This window comes from Balaenoptera physalus, assembly GCF_965194825.1.
Source record: "Balaenoptera physalus genome assembly, chromosome: 3".
NCBI classification, from domain to species: domain Eukaryota; kingdom Metazoa; phylum Chordata; class Mammalia; order Artiodactyla; family Balaenopteridae; genus Balaenoptera; species Balaenoptera physalus.
This window is the reverse complement of record NC_138890.1, coordinates 34,728,683-34,745,461: the sequence shown is the minus strand read 5'-3', so window position 1 is coordinate 34,745,461 and position 16,779 is coordinate 34,728,683. Positions and strand designations below refer to the sequence as shown.

At 37.6% G+C, this 16,779-nt stretch overlaps 1 protein-coding gene and 1 long non-coding RNA gene across 5 annotated transcripts in view; one reads left to right on the top strand and one right to left on the bottom strand.

Annotated features, from left to right (window-relative positions):
• LOC309658247 overlaps window positions 1-4,838 on the bottom strand; it is a 537,688-nt gene extending 532,850 nt beyond the window's left edge. Inside the window, exon 1 of the long non-coding RNA XR_014262136.1 lies at window positions 4,621-4,838. This is a non-coding gene — a long non-coding RNA (uncharacterized lncRNA). The remainder of the gene's footprint in view (window positions 1-4,620) is intronic.
• A 96-nt stretch (window positions 4,839-4,934) lies between these two features.
• CCNG1 (cyclin G1) lies at window positions 4,935-12,137 on the top strand. Of its 4 annotated transcripts, none has more exons than XM_082456560.1 (7): window positions 4,938-5,185; window positions 6,233-6,496; window positions 8,426-8,679; window positions 9,258-9,336; window positions 9,417-9,515; window positions 9,740-9,934; window positions 10,863-12,137. In XM_082456560.1, exons 2-6 carry the CDS (start codon window positions 6,233-6,235, stop codon window positions 9,929-9,931), a joined length of 888 nt encoding a protein of 295 aa, XP_082312686.1. In that variant the 5' UTR covers window positions 4,938-5,185; the 3' UTR covers window positions 9,932-9,934; window positions 10,863-12,137. The 4 variants fall into 4 exon arrangements, with proteins under 4 accessions (XP_082312688.1, XP_082312686.1, XP_082312685.1 ...); XM_082456559.1 differs by having other exon boundaries at window positions 4,939-5,149; XM_082456562.1 differs by lacking the exon at window positions 6,233-6,496 and having other exon boundaries at window positions 4,935-5,149.
• The last annotated feature ends 4,642 nt before the right edge of the window (window positions 12,138-16,779 follow it).

Genomic DNA, 16,779 nt, shown 5'->3' with positions numbered 1-16,779 from the left:
CATCCTGATCCTCTAACCAATCAAATCTAATAAGTCACCACAATCCATCAGCTCAACCTCCTAAGGTCCCTTGAATCCATCTCCTTCCCATTCCCACTCTCACTCCCTCAGTTCAATCTTCTCATTTTTTCCTAGGTTACGGCAGTGGCCTCTAAAACTGCTCTTCCGACTCCACTCTTGGCCCCCTCTTCCCACTCTTCACACTGATGCCAAATGGTCATTTTAAATCACAAATCCAGTTGTGACATTCCCTTTAAATTCCATGGTTGGTTCCCCAAAGCCTATTAAGTCCAAAATTCCAATAATGGTATATATGGTATACCTGGTCCTTCAGGATAAGCAATTGCTTCTTTCCCCACCTCACTGCTAGACTCCCCCACCTCCAACACCCTCCATGCTTTAGCCAGAGTCATCTATATTTCATTTACAGAAATCAACTTAGTCTCTCTTTCCTCTATGCCTTTGCGCATACTGTTGCTTTTGTCTGGAATGCCCTTTGCACCAACCTCTTCACTTGGCTGCATCAAAACTCAGATCACGAGTTAAAGAGTTAAAAGGCTAAAGAAATGAGGCAAGTGGTGACCTCAAGCAAGGAACGCTGACCTAGAGAACAAAAGTTCAGACCTATGAGATCCCTAAGGGACAAAAAAGCTAGATTCGAAAGTACTTCATTTCCCAAAACTCAACTCTGTCAAAATCTTTTGTAAACGGGTGTGTGTGTGTGTGTGTGTGTGTGTGTGTGGGTGGGTGTGGGTGGGTGTGGGTGGGTGTGTCTGCATGCACCTTTGTGAGGAAGGTTAGCAGTACAGGCAGAGACCTAAATAAGGAAGGGAACTGTTATCCCTCCCCATTCCCTCCTTCTCCTACCAAAGCAGCAGACCCCAGAGACACCTTCAGTGTGGGCTTCAGAGTAGAAAGAGATGCACCTGGAGAATGACCCAGCTGATCCTTCCAACCTCTATCTTCACAAAAAACAATAGCCAACACACCCTATGGCCCAAAATCGTAACATTTTCAATCCGGGACTACAAAACACAATGGTTTGGCACCTAGAAAGTTCTCAATAAATATTTGTTGAATGATGGGACAAACAGAAAGTAAATAGGCAACATGGGCGAAATGTTGATGATTATTGAAGTTGGGTAGTGAGTTTAAAAGGTTCCAAAATAAAAACTTGTTTTTAAACGCTGTAAAATCCAAATTCAAGTTATGTGTTAAGAATATTTAGTAAACAGTAAAAAGTAGTTGCTAAACAGGAGATATACAAGATATTCCTCATTTCTGAAGATAATAATAATATCAGAGTTGTTAGAGGACTAAATAAGATCATGTGTGTTTAAGTTCAGCACACAGCCTGGCACTTGGGAAATACATAACAAATGCAAACTCTTTTCATTATTGGCTGATCTTGGCTTTGAGCCCTGTACTCAACAGAGTCTATGGCCATTAGATTAAATGCTAGCAAGTGGGAGATCTCCGTCTAATGTCTCCCAGTGCCTTTATATAGCAGTGGTTACTTGACAAAGTTTATTTTTCCACTGAATATAGTAACACCTCAATTAATTGGAAAGGGTTACTTTATCAGAGACAGCTAGAATCTCTGAAGGGCAAGATATACCTGACATTACTAATCTGTTTTCTATGTATCCTTTTCCCTGCCTCCCCATCACCACCCAAACTATACACAATTTCTCTGCTATCCCAGGGGCTAATGAAGACTCCAAAAAGCCACAGCCAAGCAAGTTCTCTTCTAAGACAGAGCAGATGCACTAGAGAACAGTTGGAGAGGTGGAGAGGGCCATAATTAGTTCCAGGAAGGATCAGGAAGTAGAGGGGAAGAGACTGAGCTGAGATCTTCTGGATCCTCACTTTTTCAGCCCTCATCACAGTTGGACAAGCCCACATCCAAAAGTTCTGGACATTTGTCAGGGAGCCTCAACAGAGGGTGAGGTGCAAAGACTCCTCCAGTCTCTAGGATGGAAACAGAACCAATGAGGAATTTCCCTGGTCAGGGCAGCATTTGACAAGCCACCACTGTTATACCTGCTTGTTATAATTTTTGCTGCTCAAGGCACTTCTATAATCCGTAATGTAGAGAATATGATTAAATCTTCCTGTTACTGCCTTGGATTCTTGCCCAGCCTCGAGGCCATTATTCTGAGCTTCAGTTCTTGCTGAACTTAACTGCTGATTGAGAAGAAAGTGTGAAGATGGCAGCTGAATATATCACTGAGCCTAGAAAATACCCTGGAAGTCAGTCCTTTGAAAGATTCCTGATAGACTCATTACTAAATCTGTAAGTCTTTAAAAATAAATCACAATTAACAAAAGGCTCATTTTTTTTTTCTTTTACAATAGTATATAATTGAGTCTTACATTTGCACACTTTGCTAATTAGGACTTTAAAATTATTTAAATGATAGTCTGTATTCTAATATTATGGAATAAAAATGCCAGTGGAGGTGAGGGGAAGGAGAAAAGGTAAAAAATGTCCATTTGATTTGATTTGTATTGAATCAATGTTTCTTCAGTGCTATAGAAACAATTTTTTTCATGCAGGTAATTTCAGATTTTAATAAAAAGTAATAAGATCCTAACGTAAGAGAAAACATTTTTATTACATAAACAATGATATATTACCTAAAGCTGCTTGTGAAAATTTTAAGTATAAAAAAGGCACATAAATTAATAAATTAATACACATGAGACTTCCCTGGTGGTCCAGTGGTAAAGAATCCACCTTACAATGCAGGCGACCTGGGTTCGATCCCTGGTCAGGGAACTAAGATCCCACATGCCATGGGGCAACTAAGCCTGAGTGCCACAACTACTGAGCTCGCACGCCTCAACTAGAGAGAGAAAACCCACACATCACAACTAGAGAGAAGCCCAGGCACCACAACGAAGAGCCCATGCACCGCAACAAAAAATCCCACATGCCACAACTAAGACCCAACGCAGCCAAAAATAAAATAAATAAATCTTAAAAAAAAAGAAATTAATACACACAATTTAGATACTTTCATTAGTGTTAAGTAAACAACTCCAATACTCCGATTCTAGAAGACTAATTCTGACAATAGATAAAACAGAATTAAATGTATGTTAAGCAAGACATTTCAAAAGAAATGTTAGTAATTTAATAATAAAGGCTACCATTTATCAAGTACTTACTGTGCTCTGGGCACAATGCCTACCTCTTTAGGTACTTTGCATTATTTAATCCTCTCAATAACCCTGTGAATAAGGTACTTTTACTTCCTATTTTTTAATAAAAGAAAATGGAAACTCAATGTGATTAAAAACTTGCTAAAAGTCGTGTACCTAGTTAGTAGCCTGTGACTTGAAAATAAATCAGTTTATATTGTCCACAAAACTACACGATCCACAAGGACGGGAACCAGTATATTCTGTCCTCCACTGGCACATATTACGTGTTCAACAAATAGTGAAAGAGTGCATGTGTACATACCTATATTCCTAATTTTGTTACTAATTTTGTTCCTTTGTTACTAAAGGAGAAACGTACATTTGTAAACTCACACATTATTGTAAAAAGAACTTTTTAAATGGTTTTAATTGCCCATTTATATTCATTACGTGAGTTCTTTTTCAAGGGTGACCAAGGCCTCTTCCCCATTTGAAACGCAGAGGTTTGACAAACTGACCTAGTGATGTGGCTAAGATAATATTTTGGGGCATTAACTTTTTCTCTCAGGTTTTCCCTTCCCCTTTCTCTCCACAACTCTGCCCCCATTTCAGGGCTTGGTTCTGTGCCACTGCCTCAGGGAAGCACCCGGCAGGGCAAACAGCAAACATGCCAGCAAATCTTTCAGATTTTCATTTTTTCAAAGCCCAGGTAGCCACCAGCCAGGAAGAGACCGTGAGAACAGAGACGTCAAAGTACAGTCCACCAGAACTGATAACCAATTCCTTGTTCACCACCAGAACTGATAACCAATTCCTTGTTCACCAATCCTCAGGCCCTTTTAATGTAGACCCTTCCCATTTGTGACAATAGGGAAAGAAAGAGGGAAGGAGTGAGTCCAGGAAGGCTTCAAGCTAATTATTTTTCCACTTATCAGGCAAAGGCTCACAATCAGAGATTAAGTTCATGGACAGCAAGTAAAAAGACTAATATTGCTTCACACACGGATCTGTGAACTCAGATTCATAAGCACTACAATTATTTTTGTCTACTTATTCCTCCTGAGTCAACCACACACCTTTCATTTTAAGCCGATGAAGAACTACCAACTTTTCTATTTCTAATTTGTTCAAAAATCAAATTCAGGAAATTGGTAGGAGACCAAGAATGTACGTAGTCCAACTCCACCCTTTGATAAATTACACAAAAAAGCAAAACAAGGCAAGGAACAAGTGATTTCCAAAGCTCACAGGGAGAAACTTCTGGAAATTTAATAAACCACATCACAGAAAATCCACCACCTCTCCAACTGCAATGAAAAATCAGGCCTTTACTTTTTTTTTTTTTTTTTGGAATCAGACACTGTATTTTTAGAGAGAGCAGAAGCACTCTACTAAACCGAACGGAACGAAAACTCCCAGTACATTCTGGAACGATATTCTGGCCAATCCGCCTGCCAGCAGAGGCCTTACCGGGCCTGGGTTGGTGCGCGCAGCGTTTAGCTCTCCCTCCTCTTCATTGAAGACACTTGGAGAAATCCTCCAATGAGAGACGCCTAGAGGTAGGGGGCGTGGTCTCAAGGGGCGGAGAATTTGACTCCGGGATTGTGAAAAGCGTGTGCTGATTGGCCGGACTTCTTCCCTCTACGGACCAACCCTCTTTGGACCGCAGGAGCCATCCATCATAAGATTTACACCAATCAGCGGCGAAAATGCCTCCCATGTGCCCCTCCCACCGCAGCGAGAAAACCCCGCCCTCCAATATATTACTCAGGCGGCTAGGCGCTGCCCCTTCGGCTCCGAGCTGACCCCGAGGAGGGCAGTGTCGTCTCGGCGGCGCTGTAGAGACCTCCACCCAAGACAGCTCCCCCTCCCCGGGCCTTTCCCGTCTTGCCCGCGAGCCCTCTCGCCTCGTAGGCCTCTCGGTTCTAATATCTTGGGGTGAGGTGAGAGCAGGCCCGGGGAGGGTGGTTACCGCTGAGGAGCTGCAGTCGCAATCAAGGTGAGCTCGGATTTCGGGGTTGACCTCGGAGTGCGGGTAAGGAGCAGGGTTGGGGGGCGCGGGGTGAGGGGTAGGTCTCGAGCCCTTTTCCTCGGTTAATTCTCCCCGAGCAACAAGTTCAGGCTAGTACGAGCATGGAGGGGCGGGGCCAGATCCTACCTCCTGAGACGTCTTAGTGTCTTATGGGCCAGGTCCCAGGCACCAGCCCAGGGGCCAAAGAGTTGGACCCCTGAAGTTTGCGGTTCTTCATCTGCCCACCCTTTCCGTCGCGCAACCCTAAGGATTCTTTCTGCCTTCCTGTCTTTCGGTTGTTGGGGGGAGGGACCGTCCGTGTGTCCAGGGCTTAGCCTGTGCCCGGAACAGGCACATAGTAGATGTTCAGTATTGTCTTAAATTAATGAAACTCCCAGATTCCTCTTGCAGGCTGGATTACCTCCCGCCCCCACTGCGTGCGCCCATAACTGCCTTTAAGCTTCCTTTCCTAACATCAATAAAAGTGAACAGTTACTGAGCAGTGAGTGCCAAGCACTATGCTAAACTCTTTAGTTGAATCATCTTGGTTAATCTTCACAGCCATTCAAAGAGGCAGATATTGCCTCATTTTACAGACTAGAAATAAGCTCATTAATATTGCCCAGTGTTTATTAGGCACCTACTGTATGTGCTAAGTACCTGTGTACCTAGATGAGCTCATTCATTCCACACAAGTGTCTATGAAATAGGTAATAACCTTATACCCACTTTACAGATTAGGAATTGAGGACTAAGAAAAATTTACTAACTTGAACAGTTCACATTGTTAATAAATGGCAGAATACATGCTACCATCTAACTTCAAAGTTTGGGCATGAAGATTTGCATTTTTTTTCTTCAAAAAGGCATGGCTACTGCCCTCTAGGAACTCACAATTTAGGATGTGACCAACTGGTTGGGGAGGGGGAGAATAACAGATGGCATTTTGCAGTGACTTAGATTCACTAATAGCATTGAGGGAGGGGAGACTTGTGTTATAATGCACCTGGCACAACACAAGGCAGGAAGGGCTGTTCTTTCACTCCTTTCTGGGCTTTGTTCTATATATAGATGATAGAGGTAGTGACAACAACTGACTCTCAGAAACTGCTACACCAGCTGAATGCCCTGTTGGAACAGGAGTTGAGATGTCAGCCAAAGGTCTGCGGCTTGAGACTAATTGAATCTGCACACGATAATGGCCTTAGAATGACTGCAAGACTGAGGGACTTTGAAGTAAAGGATCTCCTTAGTCTAACTCAGTTCTTTGGCTTTGACACGGAGACATTTTCTCTAGCTGTGAATTTACTGGACAGATTCCTGTCTAAAATGAAGGTACGTCTAAAGCTACATTACCCTATTTCGTGGTTTTGTTCAGTGTGTTTTGGAGGTGGTATTGCTAGCTTTGGGCTGGTATTCATAATTTGACCTTTTTTGTTTTCAACAAGTAGCCAAAACATTATGGTAATTCTGTGTACTACAGCACTGATGAAATCCTTGCTTTTAATTAAGAGTGATGCATCATTTATTCGACTTACCTTCTGACATTGAAAAATAGTCTAATATCAAATAATTAATTGCAGAGTCTCCCAGTAGGAGAGTTGGCTGTTGTTTTTAAAAGTCTTTTTTGATAGGTTGGGTGTTTTCATTTATTTACTGTTGTTTCTAAATTTTAAGAAATGTGTTAGAGGCAGAATGCTAGATTGTCGGTTAAGAATTAGACTATATTTCTTTTCTTTTTTTCCTTTTTGTTGATACTGTCAACCACCTGGTCAATAGAGTATATTTCTTGATCTCTATTCATACAGAATAAAGTTCTAATTGTTTTAGCCTTAAATTTACTCAAGTTGTGCTTATGCTTATCATTTCCAGCCTAAGTTTGCATGCAATAGAGAGTATCTTCTGAAGGAGCATTTATACATAGTTATTTCCCTGTATTGGATAAGCAGGACATCTGTGTAGCTTTCAGAGCTTAATTATTAAAAATACATCTGACTTCTCTGTGTGCTAGTGGTCATTGGTAGATAATGAAATAATGTGACAGTTAAAATGCAACTCATCTTTTAGTCCTCAGTACCTAACAGAATGCATCATATATGGGAGGAACTCAATGTGTATTGAATGGTTCAAGAAACTTTTTCAATAGCCTAATTAAACAACTCTTTAGACCATGTGCAGGCACTCCCTTTGACTATAAATGTTACATAGATGAATGACATACATCTATCCCTTAAGTGTATTATAATCTTAGTGGCAGTAATGTTTGCACTGATAACTATTATATAGTACAAGGAATAATAAGAAAAATGATTACATTATACCTCAAAAGAGGCATAAATGTATTGCTGAAGGGGTTCTGAGAAGAGGAGAGCACAAATACTGGTAAAGGCTTCTTAAAGTTTCCGTTGAGCAGAACTTAAAGTGGACAGAATTTTGACTGTGACAAATTTTGTAGACATTCAGAAAATGATGAATAAATTTAAAATGTTGGTAGTGAATAGAGCTTTACAGGCAGAGTAAACAGTATGTGCTATAGTATTTAAAAACATTTTACATGTGTTACTACAAAGAAAACAGCCTGGAAAAACACAACATTCTGGAAAGAAATTTTGTGCGTAAGCTGTAAGGTATTTCAGTCCTCATATAAGCCTTTGACCTAGTAGCTTATTGCTTATCGTTCTGCAGTGATTTAAACAAGACAAAAGAAGTAAGAATTGTTATGTGCTGAAGCCACACTTTATACTGAAACTTAGTCTGTTTACTCAAAAATTGGTTCCAAGTGGGTACATATGGTTAAGAGGCTACAGTTGAGGTATCAGTGGATCGTGTTAAGTCCTTCACAGCTGAGAAAAATACCTCAAAGATACATTTTCTTTTTTTTTTTTAATTTATTTATTTATTTATGGCTGTGTTGGGTCTTCGTTTCTGTGCGAGGGCTTTCTCTAGTTGCGGCAAGCAGGGGCCACTCTTCATCGCGGTGCGCGGGCCTCTCGCTCTCGCGGCCTCTCTTGTTGCGGAGCACAGGCTCCAGACGCGCAGGCTCAGCAATTGTGGCTCACGGGCCCAGTCGCTCCGCGGCATGTGGGATCCTCCCAGACCAGGGCTCGAACCCGTGTGCCCTGCATTGGCAGGCAGATTCTCAACCACTGCGCCACCAGGGAAGCCCCAAAGATACATTTTCGAAGTGATGGGTTGAGTTCTAGATTATCCTTTATGTTTTTTTAACTGAAATAAGGTAAAGACATGGACTTACTGTCTTTTTAGGTACAGCCCAAGCACCTTGGGTGTGTTGGACTGAGCTGCTTCTATTTGGCTGTAAAATCAATAGAAGAGGAAAGGAATGTCCCATTGGCAACTGACTTGATCCGAATAAGCCAGTATAGGTTCACGGTTTCAGACTTGATGAGAATGGAAAAGATTGTGTTGGAGAAGGTGTGTTGGAAAGTCAAAGCTACTACTGCCTTTCAGTTTCTACAACTCTATTATTCACTCCTTCAAGAGAACTTGCCATATGAAAGGTATGTGATCTTTGTTTTTAACAAAGCAGATTTGGAAATCAGAATGATATTGTCCGGATATTACATAAAATCAATATCCTGGGAGAATTCCAATCAAAATAAGTAAAATGACAGCTAAGCTCCTTGAGTTTCACTTCACTCTCCAGCAGAAGTGAGAAGACTTTCAGTCAAAAACACCTTCTTGAAGTCTGTGAATTCTTAAGATGGACATTTCAACTTTTTTTTTAAATTATGTTTTCCATTTATAGACTAGTTAACTTATAGAACCTAGTAGGTAAGCATCTAACACAGATTTATGGAAAAAGGAACTTCAGATTCAAAAATAGATTTATTAAAATGAAAAGAAACCTTGGGAGTTGTAGCATGATACTTTTTTTTTGGCCCAAATCAGTTAAAATTCATATATGGTATCCTTAAGAAGTTAATGTTTCTGAAGGAAGGGAAATTCTTTACTTCAAATAATTCACTTTCTATGATAAGTGTGCATAAACTTCACTTTAAAGTTGACTTTTCTAAAAATTTCTTTTGACTTGATGTAAAATTATCTATATAAAATTGATTTCATTTTCTTTTTAAAGGAGGAATAGCCTTAATTTTGAAAGACTAGAAGCTCAACTTAAGGCATGCTACTGCAGGATCATATTTTCTAAAGCAAAGGTAAATATTTTACAAAGATTAAACCTATTTATATACCTACTTTTATATTCAGCATTTACTTTAAAATTTATCTCTTTTAGCCCTCTGTGTTGGCATTGTCTATCATTGCCTTGGAGATCCAGGCACAGAAGTGTGTAGAGTTAACAGAAGGAGTAGAATGTCTTCAGAAACATTCCAAGGTATGTACAGGTCATAGCCTAAATCCTGTTCACAGCTGTAAAAGAAACTAAACCACTTGTTCCTAAAGTAAAATGAGATGTCCTGTGTTTATTTGAAACTTAAGTAGCTTATCCTCAAATTTTTTTGACGAGGAAACACACGTTAATAAGATTGCAATTATTACTATAATTAAATACTGTAGGACTTTTATTTTAAGGAATATATTTTTTTAATTTATGCACAGATCAATGGCAGAGATTTGACTTTCTGGCAAGAGCTCGTATCCAAGTGTTTAACTGAATATTCATCCAACAAGTGTTCCAAACCAAATGTTCAGAAGTTGAAATGGATTGTTTCTGGGCGTACTGCACGGCAACTGAAGCATAGTTACTACAGAATAACCCACCTTCCAACGATTCCTGAATTGGTCCCTTAATTGGTAAATTTGGTTCATAGTTTTTCTCCATGTAGAGAAACTTTTCTAATGCTATAATTTTCTTCTGCAACTCAAGAATTTAAATCTGCATTATTTTCAAAATAAACAAAATGGAATTGGACTAGCAGAGGGGAAAATGACTTCACTGATCTAGTCAGCTAGTATTTGAGGGCATTTACTGCATTCAAGGTACAACACCCTAAGAGTAAGGAATCCTCTTAACCTTTGATATATATGTTAGCCATTTCATTAAATTTTCAGCTTAAAAAGCAGCATCCTTAATAACCTGAACTTTAAAAGTAGCACTAAAACAGCATTTTTTTTTTTCAATTTCACATCATTTTGCTATATGTAGACTTAGGCTTTGGCTCATTTAAAGTTACACAAGCCTGAGTAAGGGAACAGGACCAAAAGTTTGAACCATACATTGAACTAATTTGAGACTGTTAGCTTATTAGCAAAATCAGTATGAACTTGGGTATTGTACTTAAAAAGTAAGTTGTGACAGGTGGTCTCTACATTGAGTGTCTAGAAACTGCCAGGATGTCTCAACTGTATAGTGTATCATTATACATCTCAACTGTATGTGTATCATTATACATCTCAACTGTATAGTGTATCATTATACATCTCAACTGTATAGTGTATCATTATACATCTCAACTGTATGTGTATCATTGCTATAGTAGTTGAACACTGGAAAGTATTTACATGCATGAAAAAATGTAAGCCTCCTCACAAATATACGATATACACTCTTGCCATCTAAGTTTAATTCATGTTGGTGATTTCTTTCTTCCTACTCAAAACTAAATATTAACATAGAACACATCTACATAAGACGTGATTATGAATCTTAGATATTTTAACAGGTAGTAATATTTGTGTTTGGCAGACTTCTGATAACTTGATTTTTTTGTTTATTAAATAGGATTCTTACAGCAACAAAAAACTCTTCTGAAGCCTTTCTCCACAATCCTGAGCTGTGGATTCCATAATGTTATAACGGATTTAAGCTGTGAAGCCTCAAAACATCACAAGTAGATTAACATTGGTGTTCTCAGATTTGGGAAAACTGCCTAATTAACATTACCCTATAGTGGAATTACTCACATTTGAATTCACCTGTGAAGCATACAAATCAAAGCTAACCAGCATAAATGTGAAATGCTAATGACAAGCCTGGGAAGGTAAACTGTGAATCTTCATTTCTAACATTGATCCAACTTTCTGTATTGGGTCAATATATTGTATTTTAGGTGGTGTTAAAAATGGTAACCTACTTAATTTAAATTTAAACTTTAAATTTAAATATGAGGTTTACATCAAAACCACCACTTCACAAATGCACTTTTAAGGCATAATAAGGGTCAGTATTCTAGGCAGTGAAAATGGTTTCTTGGCACTCATAATGCAAGTAATACATAATCCAGAGATGTGGACTTTATTGCTACATGGGAATCACATTTAAATTTGAGGGCATTTTATATAAAGCAAAACTACAGACCTATTAATTTCAGCATATTAAGTTATCTTTAATATTTTTCTATCAAACAGGTGATGTTTATATCCATGATTTAAAAAGTTTTATACAGAATTTACTGCCTCAGTCTAGTCCCATCAAGAAAATTAGAAAATTAGTTTTTATTGTAGTAGTAACTCAAAACAAATTAACGTCACTCTGAAAACTTTCTGATTTAACACTCCAGAAGTTTTTACTAAGCACTGTTTTTATGAAACTGTCATTGCTTCTAATTTAGAATTTTGCTTAAAAGGGAGAGAATATACTTTAATTTCCCCTACTGTGCCAAAAGAAAGTATTAAGAAAGGTAAGTAGGCATCTTCATAATTATAAGGTTGCTGAGGTAGTGTTCAGGATTTCAGTGAACCTAAGGAGATCTGTGTTAAAGTGTTATAAACAGTTAGTGGAATGTGTAGCCTGAATCCATCCAGGATGCCTGTACCCAAATTTGACATCATGTTATGGAGAGATATGCATTGGAAAATAAACCAAAGAACCACAGTGTATCTTATACTTTTGTAAACCATGTTTTATGGATAACTTTCCAGTTTTCCCAAAAGACTGATAAATTTCAGTATTTTGAATACATCAGTGTTAATTTTGAGTTGGCAGAGGTAACCTAACCAACTACCATTATGTTTTGGTACTAAGGGATATACCTTTCAATAAAGTTACTGAAATGCATTCCTTTGCTGGGTGGTTTTCTATTTGTTTCTCTTCTAATTTAATTAACTATTTTGGCACTGTGATAATAGAACCACAATAAAAAGCTGTCTTCACTCACTATATTTAAATTTAGCACTAAAGATGCATGGTAGGAGAAACACAATTTCTTATAAGAGTATGGCTATTACCTAATTGACACTTTCCTTTCTAATGGTTTTTTAAAGATAGACACAAGATGATGACAATTAAATATGCTTAATATGCATTAAAAAGTCAGTGTTTATACACTATTGGTCGCTTTTATTATTTAGATTCATCACTACTATGGCTATCCATAATACAAATTCACCATCAGATTCAGCCCACCTGAAGTTCTGTGCAACCCTATTATCTAATTAAACAGTATTCCAGCAGGTGGTTGTTAATCTGCTTAGATCACTGGTTAATTATTATTGGAACTCAAACAATATATGACTTTGAACTGTTCATGTTTAAACTAACAAGATATAAAGTAGACACTGTACGGAATTACTGATGAAAGAAAAACTTTTATAAAAGAAGGTTCCTTTGGTATTTGACTTAGGTTAGATATATTTAATAATCCCTCTTTTCACAAGTGTTGTTTTTAAAAAGGGACCTGAACCTTCTATGTATTTCTAATTATGTGACATACTTTCTAAAAACTAGACATTTCTGATCTAACATTTGTGGTTAACCACGATAAGTTTTTACTGTCAGGTACTATTGTCAGATGTTTTAGATGAATCATCTCATGTAATCCTTAATCCTACAAATTGAATGAGATTATCCCAATTTACAAATGAACCAGAGCCAAGGAACAGGTAAGTGATGAGCCCAAAGTCATACACCTGTACTTGGATGTGTGATTCAAACCAGGCAATTCTGACTCGGAGGCTATGCTCTTAACCTCTCTGCACATTACTTCCCAATATAGATTAAATGGACTCATGTGAAATTGTATCAAAATTACCAGGAATAAAGAGGGATATTAAAAATGATAAAAGAATCAATTCACCAAGACATGACAATCTTAAATATGTATGCACCTAACATCAGAGCTTAAAAATACAAGAAGTAAAAACAGCAGTGAAAGGAGAAATGAACAAACCTTCAATTACAGTTGGAGACTTAAACATTCCACTCAGTAATGTATAGAACTACTAGAAAATCAGCAAGGACATAGAAGGACTGAAAAATACCAACAACCAAATAAAAAATCATTTACAACAGCTCCAGAAAATGAACACTTAGGAATAAATCTAACAACAGATGTACAGGTTCTATAAGCTGAAAACCATAAATGCTGATGATCTAAATCAAAGAGGTGCTAAATGAAGATGCCCCATGTTCATGGATCAGAAGACATGCTATTCCAGTGGAAACTCCAACAGGACTTTTTGTGATACAGACTAGCTGATTCTAAACTTTACACGGAAAGGCAAAGAAAATTAACACAGCCAAAACAATTCTGAAGAATTAAGTTAAAGGAATCACTCTACCCAATTTTAAGACTTGCTTTAAAGCTACAGTTGTCAAGGCAGTGTGGTATTGGTGAAGGGAAAGACACATAGATCAATGGAACAGAATACTGAGACCAAAAACAGACCCATATAAATAGCAATTGATTTTTGAGAAAAGTGCAAAAACAATTTAATGGAGAATGAATAGCCTTTTCAACAAATGATTTTGAAACAACTGGACATCCATATGCAAAAAAATAAACCACCTATATTTCACAGCTCCTACAAAAAATAAAATAGGTCACAGATCTAAATGTAAAAGATAAAATTATAAAACTTTTAGAAGAAAATACTGGAAAAAAGTCCTCATAACCTGGGATTACAAAATTCTTAGACATGACACCAAAAGCATGATGAATTAAACTACATCAAAATTAACATTCATGCTTCAAAAGTCACCATCAAGAAAGTGAAAAAACATACATAAAAGGAGAAAATATATGCAAATCACATATCTGATAAAGGACTTTTGTGCAGAATATATAAAGAACTCTCACGTCTCAATAATAAAAAGGCAGATAACCCATTAAAAAATGGGCAAAGGATCTGAATAGACATTTCTCCAAGGAAGATACACAAATGGTCAATAAGTACAAGAAAAGATGCTCAACATTAATTAGCGATCAGAGAAATGTAAATCAAAACCACAATGTGATACAAGTCCATATTCACTAGGATGGCTAGGATCAAAAAGTCACATAACACATGTTAGCAAAGATGTGGAGAAACTGGAACTCTCATATACTGCTGGTGGGAATGTAAACTGGTGTAGCCACTTTGCAAAACAATCTAGCAGTTCCTCAAATGATTAAACAGTTTCCATAAAACTTGAAATTCCACTCCTAGGTAAGAAATGAAAATACAGATGCACAAAAAAATTTGTACTTGAATGTTTATAGCAGAATTATTCACAGTAGCCAAAAGGTGGAAACTTCCCAGATGTCCATCAACTGGCAAATGGATAAATATGTGGTAGTCATAAATGGAGTATTATTTAGCCAGCCAAAAAGAATGAAGCACTGAGACATACTAGAACATGGATGAACTTCTAAAACATTATGCTAAGTCAAAGAAACCAGAAACAAAAGACCACACTATGATTCCAGGTACATGAAATATCCAGAACAGAGAAATCTATGCAATGGAAAGTAAATTATTGGTTGCTTCAGGGGGTTGGGTGTCTGTAGGTGGTTGGGTGGGGTGATAGTTAAAAAGTATGGATTTGGTGGGGGTTTTTTTCTGAGGTGATGAAAATTAAAGTTGACGATGGTGATGGTTGAACTTAATGTGACTATCCTAAAAACCACTGAATTATACACTTTAAATGAGTAAAATGTATGGTATGTGAATTATCTCAAAGCTATGTTTTTAAAAAGATTATATATGATTCTATTTAAATGAAGATCTTGAAAAAAAAAAATATTGAGGCACAGACTAAATCAGTGGACTCCAGGGTTTGAGGCTAGGAGTAGGGTGTGACTATAAAGAGAAAGCATGAAGGAGTTTTTGGGCTGACTGAACCGGTCAATTTCCTGATTTTGGAGGTGTTTACACATATCTTTACATAACTTAAAATTCACAAAACTACAAACAAAAAAAGTTGATTTTACTGTATGTTTATTCAAAATATTAAAAATTTTTAATGTCACATAGATAAGCCAATTAAAAGAAAAAAGCCTCTTCCCCAACAATTCATTCCTGAAGTTATTGGGTAAAATGAACATCATAGGTATCTGGCCAAAGGGTGTGGTTGGGCTGCAGTGGCCCAGAGTGGGGCATTAGGATCCAAGTAGGTGAGGCGGGCTATCTCTGCTTGGCATAGGGTTTTGGAGCCTGAGCAGAGTGAGATAGGTATTCGCATGGGAAGATGACCTAGAATAGTGAACCAAATATATTAAGGATAATAGGGATCAGGTATCTCACTGTTGAAAGGAGTTTTATACAAAGGGAGAGAGCAAAAATGAACCCCATGGGATCAGAAATGAAAGTTTAAGTGTGAACTCATGGTTTTCAATATATACATAAATATAAAAATACAAATGTAAATATATGCATAATAAACACACACCAACAGCACCTACTCACTAACACATAGAACCTGGCTTCTAAACACCATTCTTCACTAGAGAACCAGGGCTCCTGGGAAAAATGGCTGAATCTTGGGCTAGGGTAGGGAAAGCAATAATAAGTCTGGTATAGCTTATGCCAGAGAATAAGAAATTGCTCAAATAATGATGGGGACATGTCAAAAGGGCATAGAAGCCACCTACAATGACCTTCCACTGGCCGAATCCAGAAAAAATTTTGAGGATCAAAGTAATGGGAATAATAGATTTTAACCCAATGAATAAAGTGGAAATCATGAGTATATATAGATAAATTTAAAGTTTGATAAGAAACAAGGTGGTACTTTGAAACTACATCACACAAAATACTTAACCATAAACATGAAAAGAATAGCTTTATAGTGGAGAAGACTGACAGACACCACTTAATCAGTGATCTAAGTACAGTCATCCCTCACTATCCACAGGGTATTGGTTCCAGCATCCCCCTCGGACACCAAAATCCACAGATGCTCAATAATATGACACAGTATTTGCATATAGCTTACCCACATCCTATCCCACAATACTTTAAATCATCTCTAGATTACTTATAATACCTAATACAATGTAAATGCTATGTAAATAGTTGTAAACAACATAAATGCCATGTAACTAGTTGCCTGTTGCAAGGCAAATTCAAGTTTTGCTTTCTGGAAGTTTCTGGATTTTTTTTTTTTTTTTACTATTTTCTATCCTCAGTTGGTTGAATCTGAGAATTTGAAACCCACAGATATGGCAGGCCAACAGTAAACACTATCAGAAAAAGGACAAATTGAAACTAATAACTTAGGATACAGAGAGACCACAGCATCACTCCTGCAACAGTCCTGTCAAAGATTCATAACCTGATTCTAATCGTGAAGAAACATCAAACAAAATTCACAATGACAGAGATGTACAAAACTAGCCTGTCATCTTCAAAAGAGCCAAGGCTGTAAAAGTCAAGGTTAAAATGAAGACTTGTTCCAGTCTGAAGCAGACTAAAGACCCTGATATTAAAGGCAAGGCATG